Source organism: Perca fluviatilis, chromosome 5 (assembly GCF_010015445.1).
Source record: "Perca fluviatilis chromosome 5, GENO_Pfluv_1.0, whole genome shotgun sequence".
NCBI lineage: Eukaryota > Metazoa > Chordata > Actinopteri > Perciformes > Percidae > Perca > Perca fluviatilis.
The window spans coordinates 42,404,477-42,425,125 of NC_053116.1; the positions used below are offsets into that span (position 1 = coordinate 42,404,477).

General features: G+C 39.9%; 2 protein-coding genes across 2 annotated transcripts; both read left to right on the top strand.

Moving 5' to 3' along the window:
• The first annotated feature begins 345 nt into the window (after positions 1-345).
• Positions 346-6,918, top strand: LOC120559084 (asialoglycoprotein receptor 1-like). Its single transcript, XM_039800506.1, has 4 exons — positions 346-430; positions 5,367-5,557; positions 5,919-6,132; positions 6,914-6,918. The coding sequence occupies exons 1-4, from the start codon at positions 394-396 to the stop codon at positions 6,916-6,918; spliced, it is 447 nt and encodes a 148-aa protein (XP_039656440.1). The 5' UTR covers positions 346-393.
• Positions 6,919-7,642: 724 nt separating this feature from the next.
• On the top strand, positions 7,643-9,170 carry LOC120558561 (galactose-specific lectin nattectin-like). The gene is made up of 4 exons (XM_039799610.1): positions 7,643-7,710; positions 8,136-8,474; positions 8,776-8,873; positions 8,944-9,170. Exons 2-4 carry the CDS (start codon positions 8,174-8,176, stop codon positions 9,076-9,078), a joined length of 534 nt encoding a protein of 177 aa, XP_039655544.1. The 5' UTR covers positions 7,643-7,710; positions 8,136-8,173; the 3' UTR covers positions 9,079-9,170.
• The last annotated feature ends 11,479 nt before the right edge of the window (positions 9,171-20,649 follow it).

The following is a 20,649-nucleotide window of genomic DNA, read 5'->3' on the forward strand; positions in this document are numbered from 1 at the left end:
ACACCTTATTTTTACCTCAGTATTACTAGCAGGAGCTGTTTGATACTTATAAGATGTGTTGCATACATTGTGTGTTGTTACATTGTGTTGATGGGTTAGAATAGAAAGACAAAACGCTACATCCTACCACTGAAATTGAGGCTAGCTCATCATAATCTGCTGTATAAGAGCAAGTTTGTCTGTACAAAATCTAAATATACACATCATTTTTTTATGATTAAAGCAAAGTTTAATTCTCAATAACGCAGCTTCAAGGTCACCGACAAAGATTGCTTACATGCAAATAACTATTTCCTCTGACGTATTTCCATTTCCAAATGATTCTGAACAATTAGTGAAATGAGCAGCGACCTGTCTGAAGTCCCACAGTGAGGAGGACGGAGAGCAGACAAGATGGACAAACTTCTTCTGCTCATCATGGCTGCATCAGGTGAGTGTTTATTAGGTTTTATAAATGTTTATAGTCTTTTATTACACATCTAAATATCCTTGTGGCTACAGAACTCTTATCAGAACAATATAATGACACACTTCAGTTAAATTATTATATTGGGTTGGGAATTGGCATGGTTACAGACTCAATTATTGGCAAATTATCAAAGATGTTCGTCAACATTAATAAAATTATGAATATTAATATTAATAACTTTATCAATTAACAACTATCAAAACTGGGCACCACCCTGGACTCAGGGACCAATAGCAGAACTATGGAAAACAGTCTCAAAGGTGGTCTCTTTTAAATACAGAGCTTAATAATGTAATTAATTTATCTTTGTAGCTTTAATACGGACACAAGTAGGGTAAAAGATTTGAGCGCTAACCTGTATAATCCGGCTGTTATTACAATACAATATACAAATAATCCCAGACAACTACTAGTTAAAATATAACAGAATTTATTTAACTTAAAAAATACTGATGATCAATCATTAACCTTTCAATCGTCACAACTCTAGTTACTTGTTACAGTTCCAGCAAACAAAACAGCAATCCAAATCCTTCTTGTCCATTATTGGCTGAACACTGGAACACGGTTTGTGTATTTTTGCATGGTCCAGGTTGGACCACTTTGTTTTTGTTGGCGTGTGTGGACCCTAGGCTGTCTACAGAGTGTTTAGGGGACCAGCAGCTAGCAGATAGTGAGGAGATGTTTGCTGTATGTGAGAACAAATGTTGTAGCCTAAAGAACGCGTGACATCGCTTAGAGTACCTTTAATATTATTTTCCACTTTCACTCAGTTAAATCTTTTAACTGACTTCAGTCCTGATCATAACTACCAAAAACTCATTCATATTTAAAATTTTAACTCTTTAAATGGCACTTTATGTCAACCACATTAATTTAGATGCATATTTATTTGTTTCCTGCATGAGTATTAATTGGTAGGTGGCTGAAGGGGTGTGTGTGTGTGCATGTGCAGCTCTAGAGATAGAAATTCAAATTCTCTCCCTCACCCCTACACACACACACACACACACACGACACACACACACACACACACACACACACACGTATACACACACACACACACACACAAACACACATATAGTGCGTTTCACTATATTTGTGGGGACCCGTCATTGACATAATGCATTCCCTAGTCCCTTACCCTAACCTTAACCATCACAACTAATTGCCTAACCTTAACCCTTACCCTAACCTTAACCATAACCTAATTGTGTGGAAACAAGGAGAACAGCAGGTTAACACAGACACACACACTAACACACACACACACACACACAGACACACAGACACACAGACACACACATAGAGAGACATGATCAGGTTAACAGGAAATGTCTCAATCTGGTGGAGAATAGTAACAACTACTAATGTGAAGCCTGGGCCCTCGATAGAAAGCCTGATCAGATAGAAAGATTTATTCTCCAACCACGGTGGGATAACTGTGTTATAATGGGTTTCAATGGGACATATTGGTCCTCTAAGTGTCCCTGTGTTATAATGGGTTTCAATGGGACATATTGGTCCTCTAAGTGTCCCTGTGTTATAATGGGTTTCAATGGGACATATTGGTCCTCTAAGTGTCCCTGTGTTATAATGGGTTTCAATGGGACATATTGGTCCTCTAAGTGTCCCTGTGTTATAATGGGTTTCAATGGGACATACTGGTCCTCTAAGTGTCCCTGTGTTATAATGGGTTTCAATGGGACATATTGGTCCTCTAAGTGTCCCTGTGTTATAATGGGTTTCAATGGGACATACTGGTCCTCTAAGTGTCCCTGTTGTTATAATGGGTTTCAATGGGACATACTGGTCCTCTAAGTGTCCCTGTGTTATAAGGGGTTTCAATGGGACATATTGGTCCTCTCAAGTGTCCCTGTGTTATAATGGGTTTCAATGGGACATATTGGTCCTCTAAGTGTCCCTGTGTTATAATGGGTTTCAATGGGACATACTGGTCCTCTAAGTGTCCCTGTGTTATAATGGGTTTCAATGGGACATACTGGTCCTCTAAGTGTCCCTGTGTTATAATGGGTTTCAATGGGACATACTGGTCCTCTAAGTGTCCCTGTGTTATAATGGGTTTCAATGGGACATATTGGTCCTCTAAGTGTCCCTGTGTTATAATGGGTTTCAATGGGACATATTGGTCCTCTAAGTGTCCCTGTGTTATAATGGGTTTCAATGGGACATACTGGTCCTCTAAGTGTCCCTGTGTTATAATGGGTTTCAATGGGACATATTGGTCCTCCAAGTGTCCCTGTGTTATAATGGGTTTCAATGGGACATATTGGTCCATAAGTGTCCCTGTCAGTACTTTGATTAAACTGTTTATTTTTGACTTTTTATAGAATCTGAGCTTGAACTTCAAACCTCCATTAAAAACTCACATCCTGACCAGAAATCATGTTGTCAGCATTAACACAGACAACCTTATTAAATAAATAACAATGAAAAGGACAAACATTTCTCTAGTGAGGCACAAGGGTTAAAACAACAGAAGTTGAGCCAAAGTGATGTCCGGCTGATATGATAAACCAAAGTCAAGTATAGAAATTGGAAGTTTAGAGGAACATCATTACTTCAGTTTTGTTTCCATTGAATTGAAGGAAGTTTCTCGTTGGATCAACATTTGATTTAATTTAGATAATCTAAAGAAAGAAAGCAGGTGGGTCCGTGTACTTTTTCGTTCATTCGATTTTCATTTCATAAACAGGTATTAAAAAACAAAAAACGAATGGTTATTTGATTTTCGTTTTAAAACATGACATTTGAAATTGAAATACAATGCGTTTTTTCTTTTTCATTGTCGAAATGGGATGGGAGAAATTTAAAATATGCTGTGATTTTCATTTTCTATTTTATATAACAAAAATAAAATCACTCGAAAACAGAAACGAAAAAAGGCTTGTTTTTTCATATTCAGAGACCGGATGTTGTCATTTCCAAGGCAACAGCGCCAGCCTAGCCTACCAGTGTTCAGCCCAGGCCAAAATTACTTTGGAAACCTAGCTAGCTATACTCTTGATAATCCTTGGGGGGAATTTTATTTCATAATGTCACATGTATTTATTACCCTCTCTCCCTGCCTCCCTGTCTCTACCCGCCGCAGACAACTTCGCCCGAAGAGAGTCGAACCAGCGGAGCAAATAGACTTCGGTTCACAGCTGTAACGTTACCGTTACGCCACGCCGTGCTAACAATCCCAGCAAACTTTCTGTTGCTGCGGGCTTGCTGATCTGGCAGAGAGTCACCGGGGGTTCGGGATCAGATCATGGGGATCAGACCTCCGGTGCTGGGTCTAATATTCAAATATTAGCTGCTGCTGCAGCTAGCTAGCAGGTAGCCACCAGCCCTGTGACCTCGGTCCCCGCGGTTCGCCTCCCGGGACTGACTCTGCAGAGCTGGCGCTTCGCTTCTATGATCAATGAGCAATGATCAAGGATTACCAAATGTCTCTCTCATATTGCTCCTCATAACCACTGAAAAACTAAAAAATCTAACCCAAAGTACAATTATTATGGACGTTAGCTGACATTAAGGGTTTCTGCTTCATTAAGGAAATTGTAAAGGAAAAAGCTTAACGTGTTAACCATTAAGCTTTTTTTTGGCCATTTTTTGATCACTGTTTATAAACAGTGATCAAAAAATCTAACCAAAGTCGTTATGGACGTTATCTGACTGATAACTGACTGATATTTGATTGATCATTGTTTAGGTACATTAAAGTTAAGCTTTTTCACGTTAAGCCTTTTAGAATGTCCCTGCTGCCTAACTTCCGTTTTTTGCCCCTTTACATAAATATACATATGGCTATGAAATAGATCATGAAATACAGGCTTTAGTCATAATACTTCAATAGCCTAAATACAGTATGTTTTACTATGTATTTCGAGGGACTTTTATTTATTCCATCTATTTATATGCACGTTATATTATGGTAGAAGTTTGGTTATCTCACAGACTCAGACTAAAAGCAGCAGCAAGCCTGCCTGACATCAGTGCATCATAGCATATCACTATCTGCAAATAAAATAAAATATGAATAAATCACGAAGCGCCGCAGATTCCCAGCTCAGAGCTGGAACGGCAGCTCTGCAGACGGACCGGAGTCAGTCAGCACTGGGGGCGAACCACGGGAACCGGGGTCCCAGGGCTGGTGGCTAGCTGCTAGCTAGCTGCAGCAGCAGCTAATATTAGAATAGACCCAGCACCGGAGGTCTGATCCCCATGATCTGATCCCGAACCGCGGTGACTCTCTGCCAGATCAGCAACAGAAGGTTTGGGATTGTTAACGGTGGCGTAACGGTAACGTTACAGCCGTGAACTGAAAGTCTGTTTCCTCAGCTGGTTCGATTAGCTAGTTGTCTGCCGCGGGGTAGAGACAGAGAGTCAGAGGGAGGCAGGGAGAGAGGGGAATAAATACATGTGGCATTATGAGATAAAACCCCCAGCATTATCAAGAGCACAGGTTTCCAAAGTAATTTTAGCCTGGGCTGAAAGCAACACTGGTAGGCTGGCGCTGTGTTGCCTTGGAAAAGACAACATCCGGTCTCTGAATTTGAAAAAAAAACTTTTTTCATTTCTATTTCCGAGTGATTTTATTTTTGTTATATGAAATAGAAAATGAAAATCACAGCATATTTTTAATTTCTCCCATCCCCTTTTGACCATGAAAAGGAAAAAAATGCCTTGTATTTCAATTTCAATTGTTGTATTTTAAAACGAAAATCAAATAACCATTCGTTTTTTGTTTTTTAAGTCTGTTTATGAAATGAAAATCGAATGAACGAAAAAGTACACGGACCCAGGTGCTGTTGGTGTAACTGAAATACAATATTCTGTATTAATATAGTATAAAATATTAAATCTGCTCTATATGTGTGTGTCTCTACAGGGCTGAGTGCTGTCTCATCAGCTGCTGGACTTCAGTACTATTTTGTTTATGACAGGAAGAACTTTACTGAAGCCCAAAGATACTGCAGAGAGAAACACACAGACCTGGTCACTGTAGACAGCATGGAGGTTATGAAGATCCTGACCAACACGGCAGATTTAGACAACATGTTCTACTCCAACAACAGCTACGTGAGTTCACTTTTCTCTCTTTCATCTCAAAGTCTTTCTGACAGGAGGTTTGAAACCCTCCATAGGAACTAATAACTAAGTGTAGAGCAGTAAAAAGTAGAATATTTATCTTTGAAATGTAGTTTAAGTCTAAATTGTTTGAGTTTAACCTTCAGCAGACAGTGTTTCCCTGTTGAGCTGAAAATCAGTTTGAGTGATCAGAAACTATCTCTGGTAATGAGTTATTAAAGGAGGGTAACAGAATGAAGGAGTCGTAGAGGATCAGACTGATAGTATCAAGACTGGAGATGGAAAGATTAGGTAAACATCTGGTCTTCAACAAAAAGCTAGAGCAGAGTCTAATTCTTTATATCACAATCAGAGAGCCTGGATAGGACTGTCCGGTGGCAGCTGGAGGTGGTCACTGTCAGACCCAAGTTTCTACAAACCCGGGGAGACAGATTTCAGACGATGGTACCCTGGACGACCAAACACTGGAGACAGTGGACAAATCTGCACAGCGATGGGTTCTGATGGACTCTGGTACGACCACAGTTGTGACATCATGCATCATCCAATCTGCGCAGATGTCAGAGGTGAGAATAATAACTAGTGAAATTTCTCTTCTCTGCTTCTCTTTGCCTCTTTGTTTTCATTATTCGGGCCTCTGTAGTATCAGTCAGTAGGCTCGTTCGAGATTAGCCAGGTCTGCGCAGAATCGATCACCGGTGTTTGCCACCCAATGCATTTTTTGTGTCCGACTTGATCTGACGCTATGCAACGATATCCTCACGAGATCAAGGTGGCCGCAGTTCTGAGACACAGGCAGCGCAGTTGCTCTTCACCGACTGCAAGACCCAGGCGGAACCAGGGGCATGCTGGGAAACGCCGGCCTCTCAGCTGATCTAACAGCATAGAAGGAGATTTACACGTATATTTACATTGAAAAATACTAAGTTCATTTACAAATTATGAAATACGAGTTACAAATTAGATGCACGGACACAGATACAGATTTGCGGATACAAATCACTCTGCATTAATTTGTGACTTGTGTTTCACAAGTCACAAATTAGAGACACAGATACAACACAGACTTACGAATACAAATCGCTGTGTATTCATTTGTGAATTGTGTTTTACAAGTTGAAAATTCTTAAGAGACTGTTTTAGCACTATACTTATTCTGTACAAACAACAAGTTGTGTGGCTGATAGTTACGTGCATGTAGAGCATTTTGAGAGCTACTCTGTCATAATTTAATTTAATTTAAACAACTGGAGACTGTGTACAAGCTGATATATGGGTCTGATAACATTTTATTAAATCGGAATCGGACCTAACGGGATGTGAGTGTTTCTGTCACTTCCTGTTCAGCCTGAAGGCTGCCAGAATCGGCTGGAAACTGTCTGACTTGACAGCAGATTTTTGTCACTGCCCCCTGCTGCTGCCACCTGCTCTCGTCTACTTTACAGGCGAGGCGCAGCTCATCTCGAACAAGCCTAGTCACTCCGACAAAAAGCAGCTTTCACACAGGTTAGTGCCGTTCAAAGAGCTTTCCAGCTGACTGAGCAGCAGATAATAAGAGGGCAGGAATGAGAGCAGTAAAACAGCTCAGTGGTTCATCAGCATCACTGTGGAAAGAGACACAGTGTCTCCTGATGACACCACCAGAGGAAGACAAATTATGTTATATTATAGAGATATAATGGAGATGGTTTAAATTACAATATAGACAGAACATGTGTATTTAATTAACCTGAGAAAATATTTATATGCAGAAAAACAACAATATAATCTTGTTTTTTAGATTGTTTTGTAGATTAAAGGACATTTCTTATTAATGTGGAGAGACTGTTGGTAAATAAAGTTATTCATTAGTTTATTGATATAGTTCTTTATATATCAGTGCATTTATTTTAGATAATATAAAGACATGAATCACAGATGTGGATGGATGGGAGGTTGTATGCCTCTGTTACATGTGCCTCTTGTGTGGGTCTTGTTTTCTCTCTCTCTCTCTCTCTTTCTCATTCTGCCCTCCTCCCTCTGCCTGTTGCACACCTGAGTGTAATCAGTGCTCAGGTAGAGTGGGGGAGGTGATAAGAAGGCAGAGAGTGGAGAGCACACCAGTGAGGAGTTTCCTCCTTATGTTTTTTTTCCACAACAAGCAGGTTTGTGTTTCCCCAACCTCCATGCACATTTAGGTGCTGGAGTTTTGTTATTTTAGTTTATTGTGTTAGTTTGGGCTGGGAGTTACCGGTAGTTCAGTTATTTGTCTTTTTGTTTGTTCTAGGATTAGTTTACCCTTTTTAGGTAGTTTAGGGGGAGACGCGGGGAGTGACGGCCCACTGCGAGGTTGGTCCAGCGTCTTGCTATCTTTTGTTCTTTTTGGCTGGGGTCTCCAGTGCCTTTTGTTTCTCTTTGTTTGTTACTTTTGGGAATATTCATTATTTAATAAAGCTTGTTGGATAATTGTTAACATTGTGCCTGGCATTCTTTTTATATGTTGCATCCTCTAATCCCTTTTGAGCCTTTGTTTGTTCCTTTTAAATGGAGGCCGTAACAGCCTCTACACTTCTCTCTGCTCCATTTTCAGGATCAGATGTGACTTTTGTCATCGTCACCACCACCTACATGACATGGGCTAAAGCCCAGAGCTACTGCAGAGCTCACCACACAGACCTGGCCAGTGTGAGAAACGTGACTGAGAACCAGAAGATACGGGCGTTGACAGCTGTAGGACACTGGACCTGGATTGGCCTTTTCAGAGACTCCTGGAAGTGGTCAGATGGAAGTAACTCCTCATTCAGGTTCTGGAAGAACGGGCAACCTGATAACAAGAATGGGACTTGTGTGGCTGCAGACTTCAGCCAATCAGGAACCTGGGAGGACTGGCCCTGTGACATGGAGAGAGCGTTCATTTGCTACGGTCCAGGTGAGTGCTAACCCAGGATTCAAACAGCTTTTACATTTAGATTCAGGTTTTCTTTAGCATCACTTGAGAAAAACCCATAAACAAGAGAAAACATCAGGTTGTGGAGAGTAAATGTGAACATGATGATGTGGATCATTTCCATGGAATAGTTAGTAAAGTTAGCATGCAGTGGTGATCAGCTGCAGATGATCAGTTAGTGTTGAATCTATTGTTTAAACTGATGATGAGGAATGAACAGGATGCTGATTATTATCCAGACGCAAATGTTAGAACTCATAAAGTTTGTTTGATTTTTACAAAGTGGTGTCTGCCTCAAAGAAAGTGATGAAAGTGAAGTTTGAGAACAAGAAGAATCTGGATCTGAATGACCCTGCTGTGATGGAGGCCATGTTGAAGCAGGTAAATCATATTTTATACAGTTTTACCTTTATGAAAAAACAAATAAGAGAAGATCATTTTTGTGTCTCAGCTGAAACAGAAGCTGAGGGCCCAGGGGCTGGACGACAACATCAAACTGAGCTGGAGGAAGCAGGCCGATGGAAAAGTCTTCCACAAGGAAGACAAGAAGACAAACAAGAGGAGGAGGAAGAGGGAGGAGCTGTAATGTTGAGTTGCTGCGTCTGTTTTCATCAGAGAAAAGTCTGGTTCTTTGCAAGCAGAAATACTAAATATATTCACAGCTTCTAGCTTCTCAAATATGAAGATTTTATGCTTTTCTTTGGTCATATTTGGTGATAAACTTAGTATATTTGGAATTGGGTTGGCATTTCTGGCTCAGTAATGAAGTGGTTTGAGTCTTATTTAAAGAATAGGAACTACTTTGTGTCTATAGGTAATTATACATCTGGGTATACAAATATGACGTGCGGAGTTCCCCAAGGCTCAGTTCTGGGGCCTCTCCTGTTTAACATCTACATGATTCCACTGGCTCAAATTATCGTAAACAATAAAATGAGTTACCATAGTTATGCGGATGACACACACATTTATATAACCTTATCGGCAGGGGACTATAGTCCAATACAACAACTGACTAAGTGCATTGAACAAATTAATGACTGGATGTGCCAGACTTTTCTTAAAGGGGTGATAGAATGATTATACAGGGTATTTCACACTGTTCCTTATGGTCTCCTAATGGGGTATGTAACATTGGTTGGGCTGAAAATGGCCTGGTTGATATTTTATTGGCCCTTATGCATCCCTGTGTTTTGGCCCTATTTGTAACAAGAGCTTTTCTTCCAAATATGGTATGCTCATGAATATTTAGATGAGCTGCACGCTGATTGGTTGAGCGAATTGCCATATGCACATATTAGAGACGCGCTGATTGGTTGAGTGAATCGCAATACACACACATTAGAGACGCGCACTGATTGGTTGAGCAAATCCCCAATACACACACATTAGAGACGTGACAGAATCTCATATTCCAGACACTGCAATGTTTCCTTACCAAATTCACTATTGAGACTTTTGTATTCGAGAAATCAACTATAGAAATCTCAAATATGGGCCTTTTTTACGAAAATCGATGGCTAATTGCAAATTTGGTAAGACGTGTCGGACTTTAGGAGCTCCACACAGTCTGACGAGAAAGCGGCAGCCTACTGGGCTTCATACCCAGCACAATGTCACCCTTTGTGGATACTGCACTACCGGGGTCCGCGGCCGGCTGCTGGCATAACTATAATTTATTTATGGTTTGAATTTTGTCACACCACTTACATAACATCATTCCCCAATGTCTTATAAAGCTAACCGTTGTGTGCCTCAAAGAATTGATTAGAGCAATACTCTTGCTGGTTTATAAATCACTAAACGGTTTAGGGCCAAAATACATTTCTGATCTGCTTCTACACTATGACCCACCCAGACCTCTCAGGTCGTCTGGGACAGGTCTACTTGTTGTCCCCAGAGTCAGAACTAAACGGGGGAGCAGCTTTCAGTTTTTATGCTCCACATATCTGGAACAAACTCCCAGAAAACTGCAGGTCCACAGCAACTCTCAGTTCTTTTAAATCAAAGCTAAAGACCTATCTTTTTGATGTTGCCTTTCTTTAAGTAACTGTTCATTTGTTATACTGAAGTTGCATTGATGACACTGTATGACACTCGATAACTGCTCTTTAATGTTTCATTTCTTATACTGCACTGTAACTTTTATTCGCGTATTTTATCTCTCAGTTCTTTAAATTCTTATACTGCACTATCAATTTTATTCTTGTCTTTTAATGTTTTAATTTGTTTTTAATCGTTTTCTAACTGGTCTTTAATGTTTTATGTAAAGCACTTTGAATTGCCCTGTTGCTGAAATGTGCTATAAAAATAAAGCTGCCTTGCCTTGCCTTATTATAATGGACTCTGGTTAGACTTTGATTGTGACAACAACTTTTATCCAGTCTGCACAGATGTCAGAGGTGAGAATATTAACTACTGAAGTTCCCCTTCTCTGCTTCTCTTTGCCTCTTTGTTTTCATTATTCGGCCTCTGTAGTATCAGTCAGTCACTCTGACTAAAAGCAGCTTTCACACAGGTTAGTGTCGTTCAAAGAGCTTTCCAGCTGACTGAGCAGCAGATAATAAGACGGCAGGAATGAGAGCAGTAAAACAGCTCAGTGGGTCATCAGCATCGCTGTGGAAAGAGACACAGTGTCTCCTGATAGATAGATAGATAGATAGATAGATACTTTAATTTAAATTCCCTTTTATGAGCTTACAGACGTCACACACAACATACACATACATCATAATAGGATGTTAAAACAGCAAATAAATCAAAAACAAATCCACATGAATAATATATGATGACACCACCAGAGGAAGATATATTATATTATATTATAGAGATTGGACTTGTGCATGTTCACACATCTTACAATACAAACAGAACATGTGTTTAATAACAATGAGGAAATATTAATATGCAAAAAAACAACAATATAATGTTTTTTAGATTGTTTCGTAGATTTAAGGACATTCTTATTAATGTGGAGAGACCATTGGTAAATAAAGTTATTGATTAGTTTATTGATGTGGTTCTTTATATCTCAGTGGATTTATTGTAGATATTATACAGACATGAATCACAGATGTGGATGGATGGGAGGTTGTATGTTATGCTGCCTCTACACTTCTCTGTGCTTCATTTTCAGGGTCAGATGTGACTTTTGTCTTCATCAACACCACCTACATGACAGGGACCGAAGCCCAGAGCTACTGCAGAGCTCACTACACAGACCTGGCCAGTGTGAGAAACATGACAGACAACCAGAAGGTACTGGCGATGATAGCTGCTGGAGGATCCTGGGCCTGGGCCTGGATCGGCCTTTTCAGAGACTCCTGGAAGTGGTCAGATGGAAGTAACTCCTCATTCAGCTTCTGGAAGAACGGGCAACCTGATAACAAGAACGGGAACGAGACTTGTGTGGCTGCAGACTTCAGCCAATCAGGAGCCTGGGAGGACTTGTGGTGGCAAATTTTATTTTAACCATTTGTTTAATGATATTAACCATTGGTTTAATGATTGTTTTATAACACCACAACATTTAGCTTCTTCATGTGTAGATTCAAAAGGCTCCAAGTGAAATAGTTGGCAACCGTGAACTATAGCCCAGTAGAATTATTTAGTTTTACTAGTTTGAACCTTCTCACATTGTTGTCTTTTGCTTAGATACAAGTGGAGATGGCCGATGACTGTTTACGACAGTGAGAACTACGTAGGTTTCTGTCTCCTGAGATAAACTATTGTTTAGGCTAATGTTGAGAACAGAGAGCAGAGAGGAAGGTGAGGATGGTTTGACTTTTGGTGATGTCCTCATTTCAACATTGGCCAGGCTAAAAGATACGTTTAGAGGGGTGGCTTAACGGAGTTTCTTCACTATATGATGTTTTGATGTTCATACTTTAGGTTAGAAAAACATTTTCAGTTGTGCTGCGTGTACCTTTGAAACTGTGTTTTCTCCATTTGCAAATGTAAATAAATACTCAAAGACCAAACTTTGGTTTAATTCTCAAACAGTCGTGATTCGTTTTGATTTTATAATGAATATCACTAACTCTGCTGCTTCAAGGAAAACTTCCACGACAGACTGGCCCTGTGACATGGAGAGAGCGTTCATTTGCTACGGTCCAGGTGAGTGCTAACCCAGGATTTTATACAGCTTTTACATTTAGATTCAGGACAATAGGGATGAAACGATATACTCAACTCACGATTCGATTCAGGATTTTAAAGGAATATTTCACCGCTGGAAAGCTGAATATATCTTTAAATTGGGTCACTTATGTAGTAGAAATGTGAAAAAAAAAATTGAAATTGGTGCCTTCCAGGCCGAGAAAAGCCAGAAAATGTGTTTTGGTCTTATATGGATGAAAAACACCAAATCCCAGAATGCACCTGCTTCGTTGCTTTGAGTCCACTCCCAACGCCTACCGCTTGACAGACCCGGACAGACCGACAGAGGCATTCAACTCAACTCGAGCGGTTTTTATTGTCATTTCAACCATATACACGAAACAACGTTTCATCGTGACTCAAGTGGTTGTTACATTTAACATATATAAAAACGACATTATATAAAAACGACATCGAAACAGGCTACATTTAGTACACACACTTTATAGGCTCCGTAAGTTTAGCTAACTCCATTACTAGCATTAGCTTGGTGGTGCGCTGTAAACACCGAGCATAAACACAGTCGTGAATTAGTGTGTAATGTAGAATGGTCAGCATTTAACAGTCACAAACTCCACCAGCAGTTAGCAGTTAAATGGATACAAATCACCACATTTCTGCGCCACTCGGTGTTAACACAGCCCACCTCTTTTACCTGGCGACAGAGCATCTCTAGCTCGGAGGGCTAGCAGGCCTGGTAGCTGGACAGTCCGGTACACTATTCAGGCAGGTTTCCACAACAGAGTAGTACTGTGTTTACAGTAGCTAAACACAGAGTATAAACACAGGCGTGAATTAGCGTGGAATGTCGAATGGTCGGCATTTAACAGTCACAAGCTCCACCAGCAGTTAGCAGTAGCTAGTTGGATTTTATTTCTACACCAGTCCACCTCCACAGGCCGGCGAGAGCAGCCTGGTAGCTGGATAGTCCCGGTTCCGGTACACTGTTGTTCAGGCATGTTTCCACAACAACAAAAACACAGCAGTCACTGAACTCACGTTGGGAGTTTCGTTGAAGGAGGATGTAGTCCAACTTGTTGTTTAATGAGCAGACACTTAGAAGCAGGATGGCTGGGACAGGTGGACAGCTAGCGTTAGCTTTCCACCTAGCCGATGAGGATGTCCCCTAGCCGGCTAGCGGCATTGAGCGACACCGCTGGTCTCCGTGCAGGCAGCTCACGTAGTGTGCCGAGTATTGCGTCTGTAATAACGTTTCCTCCATATTCTCCGATCTGTACCGATGTATCCCGGTGGTACACATGTCCGGTATTTTGAATGTAGATAATTGTTGTAAATGTTTTCTGCTGAAAACCGAGAGCCTGTTTAGCGAAGATTCAAGATGGCTGACAGTCGTTTTCATTCGGAATACCTCGGCCAGACTCGGCAGTCCAACCCCCTGTGGGCATGTTGAAAACATACGGAAGTAGATCCTACTACTGGCTGTAGTCCTTTGCCTCTGGCCCAAAAATCTTCCAATGACGCAAAAATCGTCATTTTACATCATCGGAAGATTTTTTCCAGGCCCCAAATGCAGAAATCTCTCGTCTCAGGGGGACATGAGGGAGGGAGGCACGGTCATTCAGAAATACTATCGGGTTTCTACTGATACAAAGCTGAATGCTAAATCGGTGAAGTATCCCTTTAAGTTTTCTCAAGATGTTTTTAACAGAATGAGTGAAAATCTTCCTTGATTTCTATAAACTGTGCAAAACAACAGATGTCTCCTCTTATCATAAGTGACTGAAACTGTATTTTATCTTAAAGAACAAAGTTAGATGTTTAAAACAAATCCCACATCTAAATAACTAAATTAATAGAAAAAAATCTCTTCAAATAAATAAACTAAGAAGACGTAGTGACGTCTGAAGTCAAACAAGGTCAATCTAAAGTAGATTACACTCTAGGACGTTTAAAAACTGCATCAACATTCATTTCTTATCTCAACCGGTTGTTATCTTTACACATTTATATCCATATTTAACCATCGTTACCTCCCTAGTGCTAACCCGGGACTCTAACCACCAAACATCAGGTTGTGGAGAGTAAATGTGAACTTGATGATGTGGATCATTTCCATGGAATAGTTAGTAAAGTTAGCATGCAGTGGTGATCAGCTGCAGATGATCAGTTTGTGTTGAATCTATTGTTTAAACTGATGATGAGGAATGAACAGGATGATGATTATTATCCACACAGAAATGTTTGAACTCATAAAGTTTGTTTGATTGAAAGCGGTTCCTGTTTCAAAGAAAGTGATGAAAGTGAAGTTTGAGAACAAGAAGAATCTGGATCTGAATGACCCTGCTGTGATGGAGGCCATGTTGAAGCAGGTAAATCAGGTTTTATACTGTTTTACCTTCATGAAAAAACAATGAGATAAGATAAGTTTTGTGTCTCAGCTGAAACAGAAGCTGAGGGCCCAGGGGCTGGACGACAACATCAAACTGAGCTGGAGGAAGCAGGCCGATGGAAAAGTCTTCTACAAGGAAGACAAGAAGACCAACAAGAGGAGGAGGAAGAGGGAGGAGATGTAATGTTGAGTTGCTGCGTCTGGTTTCATCAGAGAAAAGTCTGGTTCTTTGCAAGCAGAAATACTAAATATATTCACAGCTTCTAGCTTCTCAAATATGAAGATTTTATGCTTATTTTGTCATATTTGGTGAAAACATAATATATTTGAGCTTCAGACTGTTAGAATGAATCAAGACTTTAGTATTTATCTGATTTATTAGCTTTGGGGAAATATAACCAACATGTTTTACTGATTTACTGTTTCTTCTTTAAAATCTATTTTAATGAGATAAAATATCTTTCTTTGTTTGAGAGTAAAGGGTTTTTCATACAGGGAGCGACCCTTGGCCTGCGTAGTCGAGTCATATGAAGGACAACGCTCCGGGAGTTAACACCAGGTGATCAATGTGTGGTAACCATGGAGATACTGTATCCCTGATGTACAACTGGATGAGATCAGCTGACTGTGGTTTCATATCTCCCTAATCACAGGTGGATTTATAACACATAGTGGTAATCCTAGTCTTTCCTAACCACAGACAGTTATTGTTGATAGCTAAAGTTAGCCACATTAGCATAGTTAGCTACATTAGCATAGTCATGATTACGGACGTCTTGTGGTGATGCTCTGACAAGCAGAAGCTCTGCTGTCTCTGTTCTGATAACTGTTTAGAAAACACTTTTATATTTTAGGAAACTCACAAACAGAACAATCCCTTGTTCATACGCTCGCGTAGAGAAAAATTCAACACAGTTCAACTTTTGCACCGTGCGGGCGTTGCTTAAGTCATAGAAATAGTTTAGGCTTTTATGGCACAGAAGTGCATTGTTTGAAGGTTGTTAGAACCTTGGCGTGTGTGTGTGTGTGTGTGTGTGTGTGTGTGTGTGTGTGTGTGTGTGTGTGTGTGTGTGTGTGTGTGTGTGTGTGTGTGTGTGTGTAAGATAACAGTTTCTGCCTAAGAAAAAAAGAAGACACCCCCCCACTGTGAAGATAGGATAAAAACTTGAGGGAGAGAACAGATCGGAGCTGATAATTCGGAGGACAACTTGGTGGACCGGGCTCTGACTTGATATCTGACTTGATACTCTGTTTTTGTTCATGGGGTTGTGCCCGCTTGTCGCTTCACCTTTCAGTCTTCCAGACAGAAACACTAAATATATTCACAGCTTCTCAAACAGGAAGATTTGATGCTTTTCTTTGTTATATTTGATCATAAACTTAATATATTTGGGCTTTAGACTATTGTTAGAATAAAACAAGACTTTAGTATTTATCTGATTTATCGTCTGTGGGGAAATATAACCGACATGTTTGACTGATTTCTGATATTTTATGTTAATGTTTTTCAGGTTGTGGTGGAGATGTTTTAACATTATTAAATTTTTTAAAATTTAAATTTAAAAATTATCTTTAGTGTTGAATATTTAAAATGTATTTTCATCAGACTAGTGCTGCGTTCCAGGCAAGCCGTAACTCGTGTTTTCACAACCTTCTACCGGTGAAAGTACCCTGGAACGGCAGCCAACGGAAGCCTTACTCCCCGTGAACTGGTACCAGATGGTTGTACTCCCAGTTACAGTTTTTGATGTCACACACACACAAACAATCATGGCGACCCCTGTTCATGATGTACAGACGCTGGTGAGTAACTGTGAAAAATAAAAATAAAAATAAATGGACATAAATAGGCAACGTAAAGTAATTCCGTACATTGTAATCAAAACAATACACATACGATTGTGTACTACTACAGGATATGTTTATTAAATGAAGCCCGAAATATGTCGCTAACTAGAAATTACTAGTATCAGCTAGCGCTAGCTAACGTCAACGTTAACCTGAACCCTGCCAACGGCTAGCCAGCTCGTGACTTTGTCTGGAACGCTACCAAGTTGTGAATCGTGACTTGAAGTTTGAAACTTACGGGCTAAAAAACGCAGCATAAATATCTTTCTTCATGTGAGAGTAATATTATAAAGTAATTATATGTATGATTGTTGTTCTGTCACCTTATTAGAGATGCAAACTTTAAACATTTACCATGAGACTTGTTCTGTGTCTGTAACATCTTCTAAACTAAAATAATAAATATTTACAGCTTCCAGCTTCTTCAATATGAAGATTTGAGGATTTTTAATTAGAAGAGAGTTAGGATCTATTATGGTTTCGGTGTTTGCATTGTATTTTGTTCAATTTCTTTTGTCTTGTTTGTAGATTTCTGTATGTATCCTGTTTTGTGTATTTCTGTTTCCTGTTTTATTTTGATAGTCTGGTTTTCTGTCTTGTCTTGTCTTGTCTAGTTTTACTTCCTGTTTTCCCACCTTAGCTGATTACCCTGTCTCTCCTAATGTGTTTCACCTGCTGTGTCACCTGCCCCTCTTTACCTCATTACCCAGTGTATTTAGCCTTTGTGTTTCCCTTGTCTCTTGTCAGATCGTTTTGTGTCCTTGCCCTGCTAGTTTGTATGTGTCTGTGTCAGCTCTCGTTAGTTTCAGTGTTTCCTGTTTTTTTTACCTCCTTGGGTTTTTGGATTTCTTTGGATTTTTCTGGAATTTTTTTTTTTTTTGTCTGTTGAAGCCTTGGGTCTCTTTTGGTTTATTTTTTGTGTTTTTGTTCAATAAACCCTTGTGTCCAACCTTCTGCCTGCCTGCCTGCCCTCCTTGCATTTGGGTCCTATTCTTCCCTGCATCATCACAGAATATTTTCTTTTAAAACATGAGTTGGTGGTTAGCAGTATGACTCAGCATTTTCTGTTTCTATTAGTTGTGTTCTTGCAGTGTTCAGCTCATTTAAATCAAGGCTGAAGACCTTTCTTTTTGATACTGCCTATGTTTAATTCTTTGCACTGCACTGTATTGGGAATTTTAATCTTTTATTTCTGTATTTAATCTATTTTTTAATTAATTTTAATTAACTTAATTTTGTATGAATTGTTTTAATTTGCATTAACTATTTTTAATTTTGTATTCATTTTTATTAATTCTTAACTATGTTTTAATGTTTTATGTAAAGCACATTGAGTTGCACTGCTGCTGAAATGTGCTATTCAAATAATTACTGCAGTAAGGTCTGAATGCAGGACTTTAACTTGTAGTGGAGTATTATCACAGTGTGTGTTAGTACTTTTAGAAATTATATATTATTGAATTATAATTATAGATGCATTTGTCTTTGCATCCCATCTAGTTGTATCCATCCATGTTCTGCCTCTTATGTGCTCTGAGACCCGGTGTCAATTATCTCCTCGATAATGGTCCAGGCCGATAATGAGTTGACCCCTAAAGTAGATGTTCACGCTGCTTGCAGCAGTTCCTCTCAGGAGTTTGTTACAACATTCAAATCATTCTGTGTTTGCATAGAAAGTCAAAGCAGTGTGAGACACTCATAGCATGGACATACTCTTAGCATATGCCAGAGCTGCCAACTTTTCCCCAAACCTTGGAGTGAGATTTGGTGGGGCGAACCCAAATTGTTTCTACATACAAAGCAAATTTCTTTGGCTCATTCAGCATCATTACTGTCAGGGTTTAAATTGTGATTTGTCATGTGGTGGGGTTCTCCCTAGGGGGGTCCGGGGGTATGCCCCCCCGGGATTTTTTTTGAAAATAAACCATTAAATGGCACTTTCTGGAGAGTTTTGTGCAAAGAAATGGAAAAATCGAGTCTTACATGATATGTGCAAAACTGCAAAATTTGCATTGTTGTAGTCTCAACAGGTATTAGGGCATTTAGCATTTACATTACTGTTAATCAGTCATCACTTGATTACACTCTGTATTACCTTGTTATGATATAAGAAGTGACCCATACAATGTGCCAAACATAATGTGCTACATGAAGAGACAGTGCAGCATATGACAGTAGCAACAGCTGAGAAGATCTTGGTCTGTGGTGACCAGGTCCACCTCACACAACCTTCTTCTCCCATTCTCTTTCTTTACTACTACTACAACACACACACACACACACACACACACACACACACACACACACACACACACACACTTACTCGTCCTCTGTGCCCCACTTAATGTAATTCTTTAGGAAAAGGAAAGACTTTTTTTTATTTTATGAAACATTTAATGTATTATAAACAGTTACATTTAGAGATGCACAGAGGTGAGCTGGCACAAACATATGGACCAGCCACAGCTGCATGGCCTGGCAACCAAATGGCATAGGTTTTGTTTCCAGATTTTGTGAGGAGACATCATTTTGAGCATTAAACACTGGCTTTTTATGTACCTATTTCTACCCTTTTCTACATCAATTAATGCTGGAAACAATTGAAAATATAGAAAATAAGGCCCTCAGGCATTCTGTATTACTTTCAACTATTCTCTAGTCTAGTAGATCAACTTTTTCTAATTTAACGTCATGTCTGCTGAGTCAATAATTTACTCATCCCTCCTCTTTTGCGTCTTTTTCTGGGGAAGTAAATCTATTTAAATGTGCATGTGGCACCTATTCATGTGAATCATACATTAAGTCATTTTAATTAATTTATAAACCCCTGGACTTCAATAGCTCAGATGTGTTACATCAGATTTTTTTACAACTTTGTGCAAATTCAAAATAAACCTCCTCCCATCTGTGTTCTCCGAAATTTGGAGAGTTGTAATATAGTCTGCTGACCTTAGAATATTTGACCGAGCGTATTGCGATATTTTCTTCAGTAGCATTTATACACTACTATTGGCCAGGCGTCCATGCTTACATGTACAGCTCCTGACCAATCCCATAACCCTAACCTTAACCAATCGAGGTGAATTGCCTAATCCCAACCAATCAAGCTGCTTCGTAGGGCGGGTCTTGGCGTGGCCATAGTGGGATTTGTAATTTTGCGACCGGGTTACTTCTTCTTTTTTTTTTGACCAGGTTGACACTTCAGCGTGAGAAATCGGGGGTGTGGCGTGTGAGTGTGTGAAACCAATCAAATGCGTGTCTCACAGCCAATGCGTGAGAGTTGGCAGCTCTGGCATATGCACAGCCAACAAAACTGCACACTGCCATTGTACAACACATCATAACAGTGTACATAATATGTGCAGTAAGGGTAATAAGCCTGACCAACAAAGTCATGATAAAAAATAAATAAATAAATTAAGACGGTTAAGATAAAATCAGCATTTCAGGGGTTAGGCTCAGGCCGGCTTGCCATTTAGGACTTTGATGGACGGCAGGTTGTTCTCATGTACTTGAAGGCAGCTTCATTTCCCAGAGAAAGAGAGAATGAAAAGAGACGGAGGGACTGAGGAAACAGTCAGCTGTTCTACAAACTCCCAGACAGTTCAGAGCTTGTGTTTCTTTCTTGAGGCAGAGATAGAGGCAGTGATGTTTCCTGTTTCCTATGCAGGACTCTCACACAGCCTCACAACACTCTGACGTCAAGTCTGATCCACGCTCACATGATCAGCCACCGCAGCGTGACATAGGTTGCGTTTTTCCAAAAGTTGACTCGATCTTAACTTTTCACTGCGGGCCAAC

Excerpts from the sequence above, each read along its gene's own strand:
- LOC120559084 (XM_039800506.1), top strand. The coding sequence starts at position 394 with ATGGACAAACTTCTTCTGCTCATCATGGCTGCATCAG. Across the intron at positions 431-5,366 it reads GCTCATCATGGCTGCATCAG|GGCTGAGTGCTGTCTCATCA; the intron begins GTGAGTGTTTAT and ends GTGTCTCTACAG. Across the intron at positions 5,558-5,918 it reads TCTACTCCAACAACAGCTAC|AGAGCCTGGATAGGACTGTC; the intron begins GTGAGTTCACTT and ends TATCACAATCAG.
- LOC120558561 (XM_039799610.1), top strand. The coding sequence starts at position 8,174 with ATGACATGGGCTAAAGCCCAGAGCTACTGCAGAGCTCACCACACAGAC. Across the intron at positions 8,475-8,775 it reads GTTCATTTGCTACGGTCCAG|TGGTGTCTGCCTCAAAGAAA; the intron begins GTGAGTGCTAAC and ends ATTTTTACAAAG. Across the intron at positions 8,874-8,943 it reads TGGAGGCCATGTTGAAGCAG|CTGAAACAGAAGCTGAGGGC; the intron begins GTAAATCATATT and ends TTTGTGTCTCAG.